General features: G+C 39.3%; 1 protein-coding gene across 1 annotated transcript in view; it reads left to right on the top strand.

Moving 5' to 3' along the window:
* The window catches only part of PRPF39 (pre-mRNA processing factor 39), a 139,311-nt gene that overhangs the window by 16,943 nt on the left and 101,834 nt on the right, over nucleotides 1–20,534 (top strand). The window contains 4 exon segments of the mRNA XM_053697846.1: nucleotides 1,479–1,821; nucleotides 2,018–2,143; nucleotides 2,805–2,923; nucleotides 4,329–4,496. Coding sequence (XP_053553821.1) covers nucleotides 1,525–1,821; nucleotides 2,018–2,143; nucleotides 2,805–2,923; nucleotides 4,329–4,496 — 710 coding nt within the window. The 5' untranslated portion in view covers nucleotides 1,479–1,524.

Raw genomic sequence — 20,534 nt, 5'->3', positions numbered from 1 at the left:
AAATTTTTTATTTTGTAATTCAGAAAGCGCATGCAATTTTAAGCAACTTTCTAATTTACTCCTATTATCAATTTTTCTTCGTTCTCTTGCTATCATTATTTGAAAAAGGCATCTAAGCTTTTTTTTTGTTTCAGTACTCCGGACAGCACTTTTTTATTGGTGGATGGATTTATCCACCAATCAGCAAGGACAACCCAGGTTGTTCACCAAAAATGGGCCGGCATCTAAACTTACATTCTTGCATTTCAAATAAAGATACCAAGAGAATGAAGAAAATTTGATAATAGGAGTAAATTAGAAAATTTCATGCTCTCTGAATCACGAAAGAAAAATTTTGGGTACAGTGTCCCTTTAAAGGCTTATCTGCCAGTACTTTGAAATAAGACAGAGCAGAGCTTATTCCTTTTTATAGGAAGATTGCTAACCTTCCTGATGTTCATTGTTTTGTTCAAGCTTTAATTCGGAATTAAACCTGTTATGCCTATTTCTCCTTTTGTGGTCATGAGTTCATGAGCCCCTCACCCATTTGGGGTTATTTTTATATAGCACATCCTTTTTTTTTTTTTTTTTTTTTTTTCCCCCTGCTCCACAATTTTGGCTTTTACTCCTAAACACTTCACCACTTGGTTATACGTCAAACTAAGGTATGAGTAAGGTGGAAGGGTTTTTATAGGTTTTTTGAGGTTTTGGCAAACTTTGCCGCCTCCTGGTAGGAATGTATATCCCATACGTAACAGCTTGTGGACTCCCGCCACCATGAAATAAATGAATTTATCAGTTAAAAAAACAAATACAAAAATGTATTTATCTTAAGTAAACAACCCACGGTATTGACCTAGGCCCATATTGCGGCGCCACGCCGGATTTCCCACAGGGAAACTTAACCTCTCAACCAAATAGCGAAAATGGCATTCTGCCGTTGAGCTGCTAAAGCAGCTCAGTGCGGCGTTCGCTTGGAACAAATAAAGGAGCTTTCAGCATGAAGTATTTTATATTTCATGAATGAAAGTCCCCATTATTTGTTTCAATGTTAAATCCTAGTCTCGAAAAACAGGAGCCTGGCAAGGTTGTGTGTAAATAGATTCCTGTAAAATGTAAAGAAATTCGAGGGCATCTTCCTGCATATTCTATTTTTTAAAGGACATGAATGTTAAAATTAAACTTCCATGATTTACATAGAGCAAGCAATCTGTTATTAAATTTATTTTGTTGAAAAATAAATGTACATGTGAAATGTACATATCCTTCAAAGCAGCAATGTACTACTGGGAATTAACTGGTGATTGGTGGCTACACATTCTGTCTGTCATTGGCTTACCAGGTGTTCAGCTAGTTCCCATTATTGTATGGCTCCTCTGGAACTCACTTTCTAGGTTTAACCCTATTGCGCTATTGCGTGCATTAAATATATATTGCAACAATTTCTTTTTACACTTGTTTGTCTCTTTAAGTTGATGAATTTTATTTAACCCCCCCAGAAATAAAAAATAAATAAAAAACAAAGGGAGCAGCATAACAACAAGTATGCAGGATTCCCAAACAGATGCAGAAGCTTCCATTGTAACTGCAGATTCTGCCGACAAAGAGGGCACCACAGTTGATTCTTCACAATTAAATAAAGATGTTATGGAGGTTATTGCGATGGATGAGTCCCCAGAAAACAGCCCTGGAGAAACTGCTGTAGAAGTTCCTGATGATTCAAAGAATACAGAATCGGAGGTGTCCCTTTCTGCTGATTTTCAAAAGTATTGGAAGGCAGTGGAAGATAACCCTGAGGAATTCAATACGTGGACATATTTATTACAATACGTTGAACAAGAGGTCAGTTGCAGCATTTTTTTTTTTTTTTTTTTTATATTTACTATATTTAATGTGCTGTTAGCCTTGTTTTAGCTATCAAGATTGCTTATAAGTCCTTGATTATATTTTAGTGTTTAACGCTTGCTCTTTTAAATGCAACGTGTCCCTTTTGACCTATATTTACTGTTTACTTCATTTAAAATATTTACCATTCCAGAACAATATATGTGCTGCTCGGAAGGCCTTTGACGCTTTTCTCACTCGTTACCCTTATTGTTATGGGTACTGGAAGAAGTATGCAGATATTGAGAAAAAGCACAACAATATAATGGAAGCTGATGAGGTAAGTTGTAGTTACCTGGCTGTATGACAAATAACACTGGACTTATGTCAGCTCTTCAAGACAACTATTAACCACATGTAAGGTCATTATAGGATCACTTAAAAAAAAACATTTGTCACTTTCTGTGACATTTGTAGCTAATTTCTTCTTTCTTTGTTGACAGGTGCATTAAGTCTCAACACTTTGTTCAGCTTTGCAGTGCAAGCCTCTATTTACACTGCAGCTTAACAAGTAGATGAGGGATTTTTATATTTTTGTTGCCTGTTTATTTTAATTTTTTATATTTTTACCTTTTTTGTTTTCTTCAAAAATTTAAATTTTTATTCTGTCATTTAATTTGCTAGTCACATTTTGCTACATGTTGCATTTTTGGTCAGACACTGGATAAGTATCTAATGGGTCTGTGCCCTATGGTCTGTACCCCAAAGCCATCCTCAGCTCCTGCTCAGAATACAGCTGCGCTTTGAAGATCAAGACCGCAAGTGGAGCTCAGAACATAAGCCATGTTCTGGTCAACCTCCACTTCTATGGTAATGGAAGATTATTTAAAGACATTGAAAATATCTAGCATTTATGAGGTTGACCGGATACAAGTGTTTTATCTTTATTAAAAATTAGAATCACTTAACTTTTTTTTTTTCTCTTGGTTTTGTTTTTGTAGGTATATCGTAGAGGAATTCAGTCCATAACTTTAAGTGTTGATCTCTGGATTCATTATCTTAATTTCTTAAAAGAAACTTTGGATCCTGCTGACCCAGAGACTTGTCTCACATTGAGAGGGTGAGTAAGCATTTGGAAGATAATATATAGTTGTAAGAAATTTACTTTAAACATGGCAATATAATTCTATCCGCCTTTTTTTTTTTTTCTTTCTTTCTTTCTTTTTTTTTATAACCATAACCAGTTTTTATTCCATCGTGTTTTCTTGCTTAAAGGGCTATGAAACCCAATTTTATTTTTCTTTCATGATTCAGAGCATGCAATTTTAAGCAACTTTTTAATTTACTCCTATTATCCTTTTGTTCTCTTGCTATCTTTATTTAAATCACCACTCGGCAAGCGCTACCTAGGTGCTGAACCAAAAATGGTCTGGCTCCTAAGCTTACATTCCAGCTTTTTAAATAAAGATACTAAGGGAATGAAGAAAATTATAAAATTGCATGCTCTATCTGAATCATGAAAGAGAAAGTTGGGTTTTATATCCCTTTAAAGTGAATGTAAATTTTGATGCTAAAGTGCCTGGTTTTTAAAACTTTGATTAAAAACAGGGGCACTTTTAATTCATCAAAATTTACATTTCACTCCTGTTGTGACAAAAAAACTTACCTTTTAATCTTCACAGCAGCTCCAGCTTCCTCCGGTCTCACAAGCCATTTCTGTTGTCAGAAATGATTGATAGGTCATCCTCCAATCACAGCTTCCCCCCCCCCGGGGGATTCAGTGTCTTATTCACTGCTGTGATTGGAGGAAGCCGGATGCCTCATTTTAGACCCAGGAAAAGGCTTTGAAACAGGTGGAGGAAGCTGGAGCTGCTGTGAAGATTAAAAGTTTTTTTTTTTTTTTTTTTCACAACAGGAGTGAAATGAAAATTTTCATGAATTAAAGTGCCCCTGTTCTTAATCGTAGTTTTAAAAACCGGGCACTTTAGCATCAAAATTTACATTCACTTTAAGCCCACTTTAACCAAAATTTATCAAAGCATTAGACATGTATAAAAAGCACTTGCACCAAAAACAGGCAGAATGGAAGTTTTTCTTGTGCATCGATAGAAGCTAATTTACTGCTGTGTAATGAGGGTGAGGTGGGAAATAAGCCAGTTCAGTGTTACCTTAGCAAAACTGCTAAATATGTAATGCATGTATATTGAAAAGTGTACATACATCTAAAGCTTTACTGAAATAGCCCAATTTTTTGTTTTTACTACACTGCCTCCTTTTTGGCTATCTGTTTGTGATTCAAACTAATTTAAGGGGTTTAATGTAAGTGGTTTTAAAATGCATTTAAAGGAATGCATTGTTTTTAACCAAATCAACAACATTTAAGTAGCATGCCATTACACTTGCCTTGCTATTGTTTTATAATTTCCTTTAAAGCAATAGTTTATATTGTACAGTACTTGTATGGTGTTTTTTTTTTGTTTTGTTTAATAGTTGTTCATATGTTTAACGTTTTTGACATGTTTCAGGACCTTTGAGCAGTCGGTTCTATCAGCAGGATTGGACTTTCGATCAGACAAGCTTTGGGAAATGTATATTAACTGGGAGACTGAACAAAAAAACCTTAGTGAAGTAACCTTAATTTACAGTCGCCTTCTAGGAATTCCTACTCATCTCTACAGTCAACATTTTCAAAGGTAAGATGTGTACACTGCAGAGAATTTAAATTCTATCTAAATTGGCTTTTTTTTTTTTTTTTTTTTTTTTTTTTTTTTTTTTTTGTAGCTTAAAGATTTCTAGCTCTGTGCTTGCTTATGACTGAAGTGATAAGATATTAATTTCATGGAAATAAACTTAAATGTTAGCAGTGCATCTAGAGAAATGCGTTTCAGTTATATTGCTGACCACTAATCAAGCTGTTTCACCTTCCCCATAGTTGGTAACTGTAGATTCAAATGTAGGCAGTAATTGCTTGAGTTTTGGTTGTTTTGCCTCATCGAAAGTACCTAGGTATTAACTCTTGAGTATTGATAAGCCAGGGAAAGATATGTATACCTATTCCCCAGATTTGTATGACCAACACGGTTATATTAATAACATTTTTTACCTTCTGTGATTACATTGTATCTAAGCCTCTGCAGACTGCCACCTTATTTCAGTTCTTTTGACACTTGCATTTTAGCCAATCAGTGCCCTCTCATAAGTAACTCCATGGGCATAAACAGTGTTATTTATATGGCATACATGAACCAACACCCTCTAGCTGTGAAAAACTGTCAAATGCACTGAGATAAGAGGCGACCTTCAAGGGCTTAGAAATTGGCATATGAGCCTACCTAGGTTTAGCTTTTAACTAGAATACCAGTAAGAAAAAAACAAATTTGATAAGGGAATTAGAAAGTAGTTTAAAATAACATGCTCTATCTGAATCATGAAAGTTTAATTTTGATTAGACTGTCCCTTTTTAAAAAAAAATCAAAAAAAAAATCATGTCAGTCTACACTCAATTTACCATAATAAAGCAAAAAACTGATTTTTCATTACAATAAAGAAAAAAATTAAAGATAACACTGGCATAAGTATTCAGAGCCTTTGCTATGAAACTAGCTCTGCTAAATCCATTTCTCTGGATCACCTTTAAAATGTTTCTAGACTTTGGTGTCCACCTGTGGGAAATTCATTTGAGTGGACATGATTTAGAAAGACACACACCTGTTTTTTGTATGTATGTATCTCACAGCTGAAAATGCATGTCAGAGCAAAAACCAAGCCATTAGGTCAAAGGAATTACCTGCAGAGCTCAGACAGGATAGTGCTGAGGCTCAGACCAGGGTAAGGCTATATAAAAAAAAAAAAAATTCAGCTGCATTGAAGGTTGCCAAGGGCACAGTGACAGTTTGTAATAGCCAGGACTCTTCCTAGATCTGGCCACCTAGTCAACTGAGCAAGTGGGGGAGAAGTGCCCTTGGTAAGAGTGCTGACCAAGAAAATGATGGTCACTCTGGTTGAATTCCAGAGATCATGTGTGGAGTTGGGGGAAACTTGCAGAAGGACAACCATCACTGCAATACTCCACTGACCTGGGTTTAAGGCAGAGTGGCCAAATGGAAGCCTCTCCTAACTTAAAGACACATGAAAGACTTCTTGGAATTTTCAAAAAGGCACCTAAAGGACTGAGAGAAAACAGATTTGCTTGTCTGATGAAATGAAGATTGAACTGTTTGGCCTCATTTCCAAACGTCATGTCTGGAGGAAACCAGGCACTGCTCATCAGTTGCGCAATAACATCCCAACTATAAAGCATGGTGGTGGTAGCATCATGCTATTGTGGGTGTTTTTTTTTAGAGGCAGGGACTGGTCAGGATTTAGGGAAAGCTGAATGCAGCAAAGTAGAGAGAAATCCTTAATGAAAACCTGGTCCAGCGTACTCATGACCTCCTACTGAGCCTAAGGTTCACCTTCCAACAGGGCAATGGCCCTAAGCACACAACCAGTACAACACAAGAGTGGCTTAGGGACAATTCTGAATGTCATTGAGATAAGTTGTTTGAGGAAGGGGTGAACGACCCAAAACTTCACAACAGTAAAATTGTGTGTTTGTTAAATCCAGAGTGCAAACCCCCCCCCGAATTTATGCTTTATACATTTTGCACCCTGGTCTAAAATATCTTCAAGTTTGTTGAGAGTGCTTGTTCTTGGTGAGTATGTATCAACACAGTCTCCATAAAATCCACCAAACCAAGTACAGCATCTCAGGTAAAAGTTAATCAGCATTAGCGAGTAAAGCGATATTAGTAGCAGGGAAGCAGCACACAGACCAGCTTTAAAAAAGAATATCCAGATATGCATAGAACCAAAACAATGTCCCTCTCCCAGGGGTACAACCACTGAGGGACTGCGCATAGGATTGATCTCCTAAGAGACACACTTGCTACATTTTGATCACTTGCTTTACAGCTGAATGATACTCTGCTTTTGCATTTGCTTTCGATACCATGTATCCTTTTTTTCTTTCTAATGACACGGTGAGTCCATGGATCATCATCAATTACTGTTGAGAATATCACTCCTGTCCAGCAGGAGGAGGCAAAGAACACCACAGCAAAGCTAATTAATATCACTTCCCTACCCACAATTCCACAGTCATTCTCTTTGCCTCTCGTGCAAGGAGGTGGTGAAGTGTTTGGTGTCTGACTTCAATCAAGATTTTATTATTTTCAAAGCAGAGCAAGATTGCTCTGTTTCCTCTCAAGATTGGGTCTAGCTGTAGTCCACGTTGGTCTCTTCAGTAGGGCAGTGGTGACTTTAAACCAGTTAGGAATTGTAAGGTTGGCCTTGCTGTGTTTTCCTAATACTCTGCTGCCCTTGTACTGAAAGCCAGGATAGGTTTATTCTGTAACTGCCTTTGGGTCTTCTAGGGAGATTTGGCACTTCTATATCTGCATTTTCATGGGACACAAATATCATTAGTAAGCATATCGTTAAGGGCAGGGCAGGGTGCAGGCACATTTAAGTATGTGATAGACGTTTCTTTAACCCCTCATTTGGTTATGTGACCTATTGAAAGGGTTTTACCTGCCTTATATGGTGTTATTACACTCATGGAGACTGTTACATTTTGTTCTGCAAAAACGGAACGCTTTTAGTTTAAGCAGGTCTGCTCTCCCTTGCTATTCTGCTACCAAAGAGAGGGGAAACGTTCAGGGAGCGATAACAATGTGTACAGGTCGGAGCAGCCACAGCTCCCTTGCTAGGAGCGGACTTCTCTTGCCCCGACAAGATTTGGTCTTATGCAATGGTTTTACTATATATGGTGCAGAGATCTATATGAGAGTACTCGAGCGCTGCCTTTTACGATCTAGCAGCGCACCACTTTTGTGAAATTGGGCGCTTCTTCCCCTCAGTGGGACTCCGCCTCCTTCTAAAATGGATCGGAACAGCAACATATTTATTGTTCTGTCTGTTTCAGAACAGAACGGCCATGTGGGCTGTTATCTGGAGACGGATGTTTTTGTGATTGGAATTTTAATCTTAGACTAGGCAAGAGCTTTTTTTCCCCAGAAATTTAGTAGCTTGTATCTTGGCTACCCTGAAAGTGAGAAGACACTTATTTTTTTTTTTTTTTTTTTTTTTTTTTTTTTTTCTGGGAAGTTGTTTTAATAATATTGTACATTTTTGTCTGAGGTATAGCTTAAGAAACAGTCCTTTTTAGTGTTTAAGTTCATGTTTCACAAAGGCTAACCTGTGGCTCAGCAGTAATGCACAGTAATAGAAGCCAGCATTTCTGGGTTCTATACCCATAAGAAAAATATTAATCTTGCGATACCACTGCAATTTAAGTGCATTTAGAGTGCCAGCACAATTTCTGAATACGACAGAGATACAGTCCTTTAATAGTTACCTAGGAACATTTTAAATTGACCGCACAATTTCTGTTTTTCATTGGTGCTGGTCAATCTTCAGAGTTAAAAAGCTCTGTTCCCATGTTATGTCACTTAACTCATAAATTGTCTCTCGGGGTGATACCTTTTTAGGCAATGCCACAGTTTTCTCCTTTAATGCCCCACGCCTTATGGCATCACATACTGTGCCCTGCATTTTCCTTTGTGTCCTGGAGGAGTTAAATTGCTTGCAGAATTTTTCTTTGCTTATGTATCTTCTGCGGCATTGTCTGCTTTCCTATACTAATGGGAAATCGCAAGGGAAGGTTAGAGGTACGGTTTCTGTTCCTGCTTTTACTCAGTTTGTCCTTCCTCATGAGGGTGGAGGATACGTGGGTAGCCTCTGAGGGAAAATCTGGTTAGGACAGTGTAATTCCTTCATCAGATTCTGAAGTGGTAATCTTCAGATGTATGCATGATCACTTCGTATTGTTTAAGGAGGTTTTGGCTGGACTTCTGGTAGGCGGCTCACCAAGATGGCCACTGCTTCACAATGCTTCGTGATTGAAACTGGCTTACGAATGCAGTGTGGCAGAATCTCCAGCCATCCATACCTCCCTTGGCAACAAGAGTGCCTGGGAAAACTTCAGGATCAGGGTATTACAACTCCTGGCCTCCGTGAAGGCATTAAAAAGTTAAATTTCTCCTTTGGGCCTGCAGACGTGCTCACTCCGACAAACAAGATGGCGCACATTACTGAAGCCATAGTTGACATCTTTGCACCACTATTGGATTCCCTTACAACAGCTATGCGGGAACTTCTCTGTGTAATGCGAGAGCACTGCACACCCGAACACACTGAAGCAACTCCTATCTGTCCAACTGAACCTCGGCAGACCTCAATAACTAATCTGGAAGCAGACACTTTGGGTACCGGCATCATAACACGGGTGGAGAAGCCACATCTCCTCCCCCCCTCCCCCCCCCCCCAACCTACCCCAGCCGAAATTCTTGATTATGTTGGAAGCGGGAATAACAAACTATATGAATGTCTTTCAGACACTGATTTACCCCACACTTATTCACACAGACAAACTCCAGATCTCAGGACTCTTAACATTCAATAAAAATGTGGGTGCTAACTGCTTCAGTCTGTCCCGAATCCTTCGTGGTCTTGCTCTGATGCCATCAACTTATTACTGTGCCCTAGTCAGGCGGAGAAGAAAGACACACATATATATATACACACACACACACACACGGGGAGCAGACAGCGACAATGTGATCCATGCTGCACAGAGTAGTGGACAAGCTGCATCTGATCTACCGCCTGATACTACCTCTCTGCAAGCCCTGAAGTTGGATTTGAGATGGGGCAGCTGCCCTTTAGGTGCATTGCTATACTTAACTCCCGCTATTAGTCAGCTCATCTCCCCTCCACAAAAAAGCTGCATTCTCCTAAGGCACGGATTTCATGCTCCATCCCGTTCTGGAGTCGGGTAATCTGTTTCTTGTTCACAGCCCTATGTCCCAGCTGACTGAGTATCGAGACAACTTTAAGAGCTGATATCCTCGTCTAGTTTATATACTACTGTAAAATGCCCAGCATCTTTGAATGTCTGCATGTATTTGTTCAATCCCATCAAATATGTAAACCTGTTGGTCAGCAGCTGCTCTGACTTGTCTTAAACCTGGCTATGTTGTGTGTGTGTGCTGTTGTTGTTATGCATATGCTTGGTTTTATATGAGCAGGCTCCTGTCTCATTGTTAACCGTTTTTAAGTTTTGATTTTATTTATATGGAAGGCAAAAAGATTGAGGCTTTGCGTGCACGGCTCCTTCCTTATTGTTTTTGAACTGTTAATGGCAACACTTGTGTGTAATGTCAGTTATTGACTTAACCCCACTGCTTCCAAATCTGCACCGGACTGATTGATGGCTCACTAGCATAAACTGCTTATTTATTCTGCCTCCACTAAGCGTAACTGGTTGCTAGCTTTGTAAAAGACTCCTTAAGTATTTGACCCTTCAAGTTCTGAAGGCTGGTGCTCACGAGTTCAACACGCCACTGAAGCTGATTTATAGATTGTAACTACACTGCAAAAGCAGGGGAGAAGAGTGGCAGAAAATATCGCAAATAAAGCTAACAGAAGTGACAACTTGATTAATTTTCATAAAGCCTCCACCTCAGACTGTCATCAAATCAGAAATAAGTATCCCTGCATTGTTATGCTATACTATTTTGCTTACATTTAAATAGTTATGTTTATTAGAGATCAAGAATTTTGCAGTAGAATCAGCCTCAATGTATTTTTGTTACTGTTTATATTTTTCTTAAAATCTCACTTGAGTCACCCATATCTTGCAAGCTAGTATTTTCAGATATATCCCTTATCAGTAGTACCTGAATCATCTTAAAGTTCTGATTACTTCTAGCACAGTTTCCATGCCAATACTATTGTTTAATCATATTCTGGTTATGCTGAGTGGGTGATAGCCATGTCAAATCCAGTCTTGAATGGAAAAAGCAATGCTTTAATTTTCTATATAGGTACATGTATAATACTGCAAGTTTGAAAGTTTAATCCCAATTGTTTCAAGAAATATACTCCTTTTCAATCTCTACACTCTGTAAAATCTGAACGTAGGATGCCATCATAGCTAATGCATTCTCACTCGTATCTTAGGTAAAATGGAATTTGCACACGCATTCCAATTTACCCATCAATGCCATAATCCATTTCAATGAATAGTAACAGTTAATTGTACATTTTAAATGTTATAATAACATGTTATTGAATTTGACTTGATGCAATTTAGCATTTTTGTTTTTATTTTTTTCACATTTCGTACAGCTTCAATATAAGGTCTAAATATATTGCAAATTGCTTAAACCCACAGTCCCTTATTTCGCTGCTAGGTATACTAAATTATTTGCCCCTCAGGTATACTTATGTTGATCATTGTTGTGAGCGACAGGATTGCATACATTGTCTGTGTGCAATTATATCCTCTTCATCTATATCACAGGCAATGTATCATGGTATTTTGTTATATAGTGGGACCCTCATGATCAATGTACCTTATTATATCGTAATACTATTGATAGGTCTTGATCGCTGAAGTAGCTTTTCACTGCAGTTGAATAGGATTGTAATCCCTAGAAAAGCCATTGTCCGATATCTTGCTTAAATTAACTAAAATGTCCCATATCGGTAGTTATGACTCTTCATAATTATATTCCGCTTGTATGTTCTACCAGTTTACTCCAATTAGTTGTCTCCAACAGTGACCTAGTAATGAGCATATCAATGTTAACCAATGCCCCCTCCTTACAACTGAAGATTTCTGTATATTGAACATTCTTGGGTTGACATCTTGACTAACATTAATGCCTTAATTTAGCCTTCTTTTCTTAGAGGTTGAAACCAAATTTGATCTAAGCTACTCCTTTGCTGCAAAGCCCTCCTTGAGTTGATTATTTGAATTCTTATTTTATTTTTATTTTATTCGGGTTGAGGGTTTTTTGTTTTTTTTTTTCAGTTTAATAACTTTATATTTTTATTTTAGCTTGAGGTTATTTAAGTTGTTAGTTTAATAACATAAAAATCCCAACGTTGTGACACAAGCGTATGTCTGTTGGACTACTCATTAATACATTGAAAACTCTTAAACTCAATGCAATTGAATTTTGTATCTATGTGTGTATAATATATATGTACGTGCCAATGTATGTTGCCTCCATTATTGTCTTGTTTTCTCTTGTTAAGTGTATCCAGTCCACGGATCATCCATTACTTATGGGATATTCTCCTTCCCAACAGGAAGTTGCAAGAGGATCACCCACAGCAGAGCTGCTATATAGCTCCTCCCCTAACTGTCATATCCAGTCATTCTCTTGCAAGCCTCAACCAAGATGGAGGTCGTAAGAGGAGTGTGGTGTTTTATACAAGGTCCTTTCAATCATCCAAATCTAATTTCTCTGAGACTGACTGCATGGAGATTGAATGCTTGATTCTATCAAAGCGTGGCTTCTCCGAGTCAGTCATTGATACTTTAATACAGGCACGAAAGCCTGTTACCAGGAAAATCTACCACAAGATATGGAGTAAATATCTATTGGTGTGAATCCAAGAATTACTCATGGAGTAAGGTTAGGATTCCTAGAATATTGTCTTTTCTCCAAGAGGGCTTGGACAAAGGATTATCAGCTAGTTCCTTAAAGGGACAGATTTCTGCTCTGTCTATTCTTTTGCACAAGCGTCTGGCAGAGGTTCCAGACGTCCAGGCATTTTGCCAGGCTTTGGTTAGAATTAAGCCTGTGTTTAAACCTGTTGCTCCCCCGTGGAGCTTAAACTTGGTTCTTAAAGTTCTTCAAGGAGTTCAGTTTGAACCCCTTCATTCCATTGATATTAAACTTTTATCTTGGAAAGTTCTGTTTTTGATGGCTATTTCCTCGGCTCGGAGAGTCTCTGAGCTATCTGCCTTACAATGTGATTCTCCTTATCTGATTTTTCATGCAGATAAGGTAGTTCTGCGTACCAAACCTGGGTTTTTACCTAAGGTGGTTTCTAACAAGAATATCAATCAAGAGATTGTTGTTCATCATTGTGTCCTAATCCTTCTTCAAAGAAGGAACGTCTTTTACATAATCTGGACGTAGTCCGTGCCTTGAAGTTTTACTTACAAGCTACTAAAGATTTTCGTCAAACATCTACCCTGTTTGTCGTTTACTCTGGACAGAGGAGAGGTCAAAAAGCTTCGGCAACCTCTTTCCTTTTGGCTTCGGAGCATAATACGCCTAGCCTATGAGACTGCTGGACAGCAGCCCCCTGAAAGGATTATAGCTCATTCCACTAGAGCTGTGGCTTCCACCTGGGCCTTTAAAATGAGGCCTCTGTTGAACAGATTTGCAAGGCCGCGACTTGGTCTTCGCTTCACACTTTTTCCAAATTTTACAAATTTTGATACTTTTGCTTCTTCGGAGGCTGTTTTTGGGAGAGAGGTTCTTCAGGCAGTGGTTCCTTCCGCTTAATCCTGCCTTGTCCCTCCCATCATCCGTGTACTTTAGCTTTGGTATTGGTATCCCATAAGTAATGGATGATCCGTGGACTGGATACACTTAACAAGAGAAAACATAATTTATGCTTACCTGATAAATTTATTTCTCTTGTAGTGTATCCAGTCCACGGCCCGCCCTGTCCTTTTAAGGCAGGTCTAAATTTTAATTAAACTACAGTCACCACTGCACCCTATGGTTTCTCCTTTCTCTGTTTTCGGTCGAATGACTCGGATATGACAGTTAGGGGGAGGAGCTATATAGCAGCTCTGCTGTGGGTGATCCTCTTGCAACTTCCTGTTGGGAAGGAGAATATCCCATAAGTAATGGATGATCCGTGGACTGGATACACTACAAGAGAAATAAATTTATCAGGTAAGCATAAATTATTTTTCTGCCTCTAACTCACCCTGCAAGGTGTGTTGATGATATATTGTGTGTTTGTGCCCATTTTTGGTTATAAATAAGATTTAAAAAGGAGGTTTTGGCTATTTGGACGACACATATCTATCATTGTCAACCCTTGGAAGTTTTGCAACTTGATCATCTCTTTGATGTTTCTTCCTATGTGGAAGTACCTGTATCGCTAGACGTGCTATCAAGACTTTTCCTTTCTTTGAAAGACTTTTATTTTTCCATTAAAGGCACAGCGCTTTTAGTTGAAGGGAATTTTTCTACTATGGCTCTAAAATTTTCGGTCCTTATGGAGGTTAGCGACTCCTTCAGGGATCCAGGGACTAAAAGCTAGAGGCTTATTAATCAAGCTGGACAGATAGCTCAGTATGCTAATGCACTGTGACTGAGCTCTGTAGCAACCCAGGGGTTGCAGGTTGGATCCCTGGCAAGGTCCACTCAGCTTTTCATCCTTCCGAGGTCGATAAATTGAGCAGCGCCTTGACACCCTTATGGGTGATTTTCCGTGCTTTACAAGTACCCAATACATACATGTGCAAGGAACTAAGATATAAAGCATCTTTTGAATGTGCCTTGTCTAAATAGAATTAGAGCCAAAATATCTGGCTTTATTGTGCTAGCCTGATTGGCGTTTTGGCTATAATCTTGGTCAGTTGATCCTTCCTCCCAAGTCCAGGGTTCTGGCACTTCTTTACAAGGGCAAGTCCTTGTATGGGATGGTCTGGCAGAGATTATTTCTGATTTTATGGGAGGGTCTTTTCAACCATAGCCAAGAAATGGACCTTAAGGTCGGTTGCCAGAGTAACTTTGGTAACTGCAACTCTTTTTCTTTCTCTCTTCTAGAAATCCTCTGCTGAGACTTATCAGTAGGAAAAGTGGGGGACAGATTTTATCTGTTTTATCGAGCCTAGAATCCTTTGGCTGTGAACACAGTAATCAAGGTTATAAGGAGAATTCATAACTTCCTCCCAGGGATTCCTTCTCTTAGACTATCTGGTCTGCAGACTAATTTATCTTCTATACCTATCTGTTGTGGTTAAGTCCTTGCTAGACTTAAGGGGCTCATCAGTACCATCCTTAAAACAGATTATTGGTTCCATGCTTTCCTGGGTACAAGAGGGTCAGCATGACTAAAGACTGGATGGATGCGTATATCCTGTTCCCATCCACAGGGATCATCAAGTTCATGAGCTAAGCCTTTCTAGCCAACCCTTTTCAGTCTGCGGCTTCTTCAGTTGGCCCTGCCTCAGTCTCCAGAATCTTCTCTAAGTTCTAGTGGCTGCTTGACAAGGATTAGGTCTCTGGAATTGTAGTGACGACCTGCCTGGATATTGGTTTAAATGCCATATTTCAAGAAGCGCTCTCTCTTTTAGAGATATTGTCCTTTCTTGTTCTTGCAGATGGTACCAAAGAACTCTTATCCAGAATCAGTTTCCATCTATGAGGATAGTTTTCCAGGGGTCCAAATAGTACCCTTTTTCTAGTCTGCAGTCTACTGTTAGGTTCAGTGACTCTGGAATGGGGGAATTGGTCTCATTTTCACTTCCATGGACATCATTCCCCTTGCTTATTTCCATTCTGAGTTTTGCAGTAGGCATGTTCAGTTTGACAGGGATCTTTCGGATCAGTCTTAAAGGATAGATCTAGATCAGTCGACTGGAGACTCTATCACGTGGTGGGTGCATCTGTCTCAGGGCAGATGCTTCCGGAGAACTTTATGGTCAAAGTATCCTCAGTGGCTAGCTTTTATCAGGGAGTCTCCTCAACCAGGAAAAAGGTGGCTCAGATTGTTAGGTGGGCCGAAGCCCGCAATTACTTTTATATGCCATCCACGTTCTAGGAGTGGTTTCTGGGGATCGGTCTTCCTGAGCAGATAAACATTTCATCCCTGGAGTGGGCTGTCTGTCCGGAAGTTTTCTCTTGGTTCACCCTACCATGGGGGGTGCCAGAGCTGGATCTGTTAGACTCACGTCAATTTTCTAGGTATGCTCTAGGTCCAGAGCTACGCAGACCGCTCTGATACTCTATAAGGGGTTTCAGTCTAGCATACCTGTTTAACTTAATTTGCTCTCCGTGCACGAGTGATTGCTTGTATCAAGCAGGTAAAGACTTTGGTAAGTCTATTATCCTCTGCCTGGTTTCACAGGATCTGGTTGTTGGAACCAGTGAAGGTGTCATCTCTTCCAACTGGAAGTGGTCTTGTGGAAGGACCTTTTAATCAGGTTTTACTTCTTTACCCAAATCTTGCTTCCCTGAAGCTGTCTGTTTTGAGGTTGCACACTTTTATCCAAGTGTTTTTTTTTTTTTTTTTTTGTTTTTTTTTCTGACGCCGTCATTGAGACCATGTTTCAGGCTTGGGAATCTTACTTGTAAGATTTCCCATAAGATATGATGTAAATGTATTTTTCTGTGTGAATCCAGGAGCTACTTTTGGAGTCTTGATCCCATTAATTTTTATTTTCTCCAGGAATGTTTGTCTACTCCTGGAGGGTCTGATTTCTGCCCGATCGATTTTGCTGCTCAGCGTCTGACGAATGTCAGTCGTGCACTTTTTTTTGTCAGGCCTGTGCTTCGTCAGTTGCTCCACTTTAAAGCATTTTGCTTGTTTTAGAGTTTTGCAACAGGCTCTATTTGTTTGAGCCAATGCATTCCATAAGATATTAACTGGTTTGTTTCTTACTGCCTCTTATGTTTGGAGGGTTTTTGAAACCCTCAGCTTTGTGGCGTTTCCCCTTATCTCATATTTTATGCAGATATAGGGTAGTTCTTTTTACCAGGTTTGGTTTTCTTTTCAGGTATGTCTGTTTACAACTGGGAGGTTGTGCGGGCTCTTAAAATGTATCTTCAGGCTACGAAGGACTTTAGTCAGTATTAAGCATTTTGTTTGTTCTGGAAACCGTAAGGGTCAGAAAGCTCTGCCACTTCTTTCTGGTTGAGAAGGGTTATTCGTATGGCAAATGAGAATGCCGGACTGCAACCTCTTGTGAAACTCACAGCTCATTCCAATAGGGCTGTTTTTTCTTTTTTTGGGGGGATTGTGGGTAGAGAAGTGATACTTAACAGCTTTGCTGTGGTGCCCTTTGCTGCCTCCTGCTGTCCAGGAGTGATATTCCCAACGGTAATTGATGATCCGTGGACTCAGTGTCCTGAAATTTTTTTTTATCAGGTAAGCATAAATATTTTTTTTTTTTTTTAAATCATTATTCTTTTGAGCTCTAATTAAGGGGGCCCTTTTCCAATGGCCATTGATAGATACATTTTAGGTGAAGGGAAGTAAAAATAAAATGTGGTTGCATAAGTGTGCACACCCTTAAACTAATACTTTGTTAAAGCAACTTTTGCTTTTATTACAGCACTCAGTCTTTTGGGGTATGAGTCTATCAGCATGGCACATCTTGACTTAGCAATATTTGCTCACTCTTCTTTGCAAAAACACTCCAAATCTGTCAGATTGCGAGGGCATCTCCTGTGCACAGCCCTCTTCAGATCACCCCACAGATTTTCGATTGTATTCAGGTCTGGGCTCTGGCTGGGCCATTCCAAAACTTTAATCTTCTTCTGGTGAAGCCATTCCTTTGTTGATTTGGATGTATGCTTTGGGTCGTTGTCATGCTGAAAGATGAAGTTCCTCTTCATGTTCAGCTTTCTAGCAGAAGCCTGAAGGTTTTGTGCCAATATTGTCTGGTATTTGGAACTGTTCATAATTCCCTCTACCTTGAATAAGGCCCCAGTTCCAGCTGAAGAAAAACATCCCCAAAGCATGATGCTGCCATCACCATGTTTCACTGTGGGTATGGTGTTCTTTTGGTGATATGCAGTATTGTTTTTGCGGCAAACATATATTTGGAATTATTGCCAAAAAGTTCAACCTTGGTTTCATCAGACCATAACGCCTCTTCTCACATGCTTTTGGGACACTTCAGATTTGTTTTTGCTAAATTTAGTTGGGCATGGATGTTTTTCTTAAGAAAAGTCTTCCGTCTTGCTGTCTACCCCAAAGCTCAAACATATGAAGAATACGGGAGATTGTCACATGTACCACACAGCCAGTACTTGCCAGATATTCCTGCAGCTCCTTTAATGTTGCTGTAGGCCTCTTGGTAGCCTCCCAGACCAGTTTTCTTCTCATCTTTTCAGCAATTTTGGAGGGACGCCCAGTTCTTGGTAATGTCACTGTTGTGCCATATTTTCTCCACTTGATGACTGTCTTCACTGTGTTCCATGGTATATCTAATGCCTTGGGAATTATTTTGTACCCTTCTGGCACCTTTTTAACAATGAGATTCCTCTGATGCTTTGGAAGCTCTCTGTGGACCATGGCTTTTGCTGTGGGATGCAACTAAGAAAATTTCAGGAAAGACCAACTAGAGCACCTGAACTTTATTTGGGGTTAATCAAGGCACTTTAAATGATGGCAGGTGTGTACTGACTCCTATTTAACATGATTTTGAATGTGATTGCTTAATTCTGAACACAGCTACATCCCCAGTTATAAAAGGGTGTGCACATTTATGCAACCACATTATTTTAGGTTTGTTTTTATTTTCTTCTCTCCACCTAAAAGATTTGTTTGTTTTTCAATTGAGTTGTACAGTTTATAGGTCACATTAAAGGTGGAAAAAGTTCTGAAATGATTTCTTTTGTCTCATTTTTTTACATCCCAGAAACCTGACATTTTAACAGGGGTGTGTAGACTTTTTATTTCCACTGTACGTACACACCCACCCACCCATCTGGGGGTGTTTTTGTAAAATTATTTTTTTGTTTGTTTTTAAACATTGTGATTTTCAGTCCACCATACCAAGACCCAAAGTTTTAAATGTATACTGATGACTACAGACTCCTGGTTGTGTAATGGGTCTTTTCATATGCAGTGGGGGGGGGGGGTGTCTGCCTTTCTCAGCCCCTTTCTGTGGATGTCCCAGCTTAACCTTTATCAACCGTGCTAAACTGGGAGCTTTTTTTTTTTTTTTTATTTATACAGGATTTCTTTCCTATGGCATAGAGTCCACAACTTTTATTCCAATTACTAGTGGGAGGAGGCAAAGAGCACCCCAGCAGAGCTGTTAAGTGTCCTTCCCTTACCCATAACCACCAGTCATTCTTTTCCTCTGATCGGGAGGATGGCAAAGATGAGTGTCAGACGAATTAATAATTTTATGGGTACTTTTCCCTGCGAGCAAGGATTGGAGTCTAGCTGTGTCCACGTCAATCTCTTTTGTAAGAGTAGTAGTGACTTTTTTAGCAGTTAGAAGTAAAGCAAAGACCACCTCGCCACCTTCTAATACCATTGCTATCTCTTTATAGATAACGAGGGTCGGTTAGTCTGTTTTTTTTTCTTTTCCTTCAGGTAACTGACAAAGGGGTGTGTCTGTCACACCGAAGTAGTTGTTTAATTTCCTGCAGCTGGATCCACAGGTAAGTGCCTTTGCCTTCAAGGTACTGAAGAACAGCACTTTAGAGGTAAATCCTCTAGTGGATCTATATTGGGACATAGTTTATCCTTTTTTATTGAGGGTACATTAAAATGGGCAGTGTTGCAGGCACCTTGTATGCTTAACACTTTGTGAAGTAGACAGACTAAGGGGTTAATGAAAAGTGGTATCCTTGGAAATTACCTTTATTTGAGACTGGCTGAAGGGTGGGGTTTGGATATTTCCCCTTTTTTTTTGGAGACCTGATAAGGAATACTTTTAGCCTTTTACTTTCTGTTTGAGCTGCTAGAAAAGTGCACTCTTAATTCTCTGGCACAGTTTCTTTTTCTTCTGCCCGCTCACGTGACTCTTCGCTCTTCCGTGTTCATATGCAGAGCTTAGTCTTGAGTCTAGGCTGTTGCGGCTAGTTATTTGACTATCTGATCGTCTACAATGGAGATCAGAGTTAAACTCCTCATGTCAGGGTCTCTCTTCCATTTACTAGTGGCGTCTTCAGTTCCTGGTACGGTAGAAGCCTCAGGCTGACAGGTTTTTAAAAGTGTGTATGTTTACTTAGTCATTATTTTTGGGAACTGGTTTCTGTAGTTATGGACACAGAACAAGATTCTTTTTTTACTTTGGATAAATGTTTACTTTGTTTGGAGGATATAATTGTACATATGCAATTTTGTTCCTCATGTTTAGCTAAGACTTTAAAATTTAATGACAAATTACTCCCTTCTGAGCCAAATGTTTCTGAGGATAATGCTGTTCATGATATGCCTCAGCTTTCTTTTCAAACGTCCCAAGCCATAACAGTTTTGCATACAGTGCCTTGCGTTTCCTCTCAACCTCCTGGGTTGTTTATTTGCCAGGGGATTTTGCTGCACAGATAACCTCTGCAGTGTCTGAAGCTTTATCTGCTTTCCCTGCTTCAGGTAAGCGTAAGAGGAAATCTTAAAATATTTCTGCTAGTAAGGTTTCTGACCCCTCTAAATCTGCGTTGATCAGCCTCTCCCAAATTGTCTGAGGAGGAGAATAACTCGGTAGCGTCTGAAGGTGAGATCTCAGACTGACATAATAGGAGAAAATTCTGCAGAATCTGAAGTTCATTTTAGATTTAAATTAGAACACCGCCAGTTACTTTTGAAGGAGGTTCTGGCTACTTTGGATGACTCCGACTCTATCTCTGTCATACCTAAAGAAATCTAGTAAACTTAAGTTTATGATGATCCTCCTTCCGTGGAAGTTTTTCCCAGTTCCAGACAGCATGTCGGGAAATAATAGCTCAGGGAATGGGATAAGCAGGATTCCTTTTTTCCCCTTCCCCTGTTTTTAAAAAATGTTTCCTGTTTTTGACTCGATTCATGGCGCACTGTGCCTAAGGTAGAAGGAGCTATATCTACTCTAGCTAAAAGAACTACATTTCCTATAGAGGATAGTTTTTCTTTCAAGGATCCCATGGATA

This window comes from Bombina bombina, chromosome 1, assembly GCF_027579735.1.
Source record: "Bombina bombina isolate aBomBom1 chromosome 1, aBomBom1.pri, whole genome shotgun sequence".
Lineage (NCBI taxonomy): Eukaryota > Metazoa > Chordata > Amphibia > Anura > Bombinatoridae > Bombina > Bombina bombina.
This window is presented reverse-complemented; position numbering and strand designations above follow the sequence as displayed.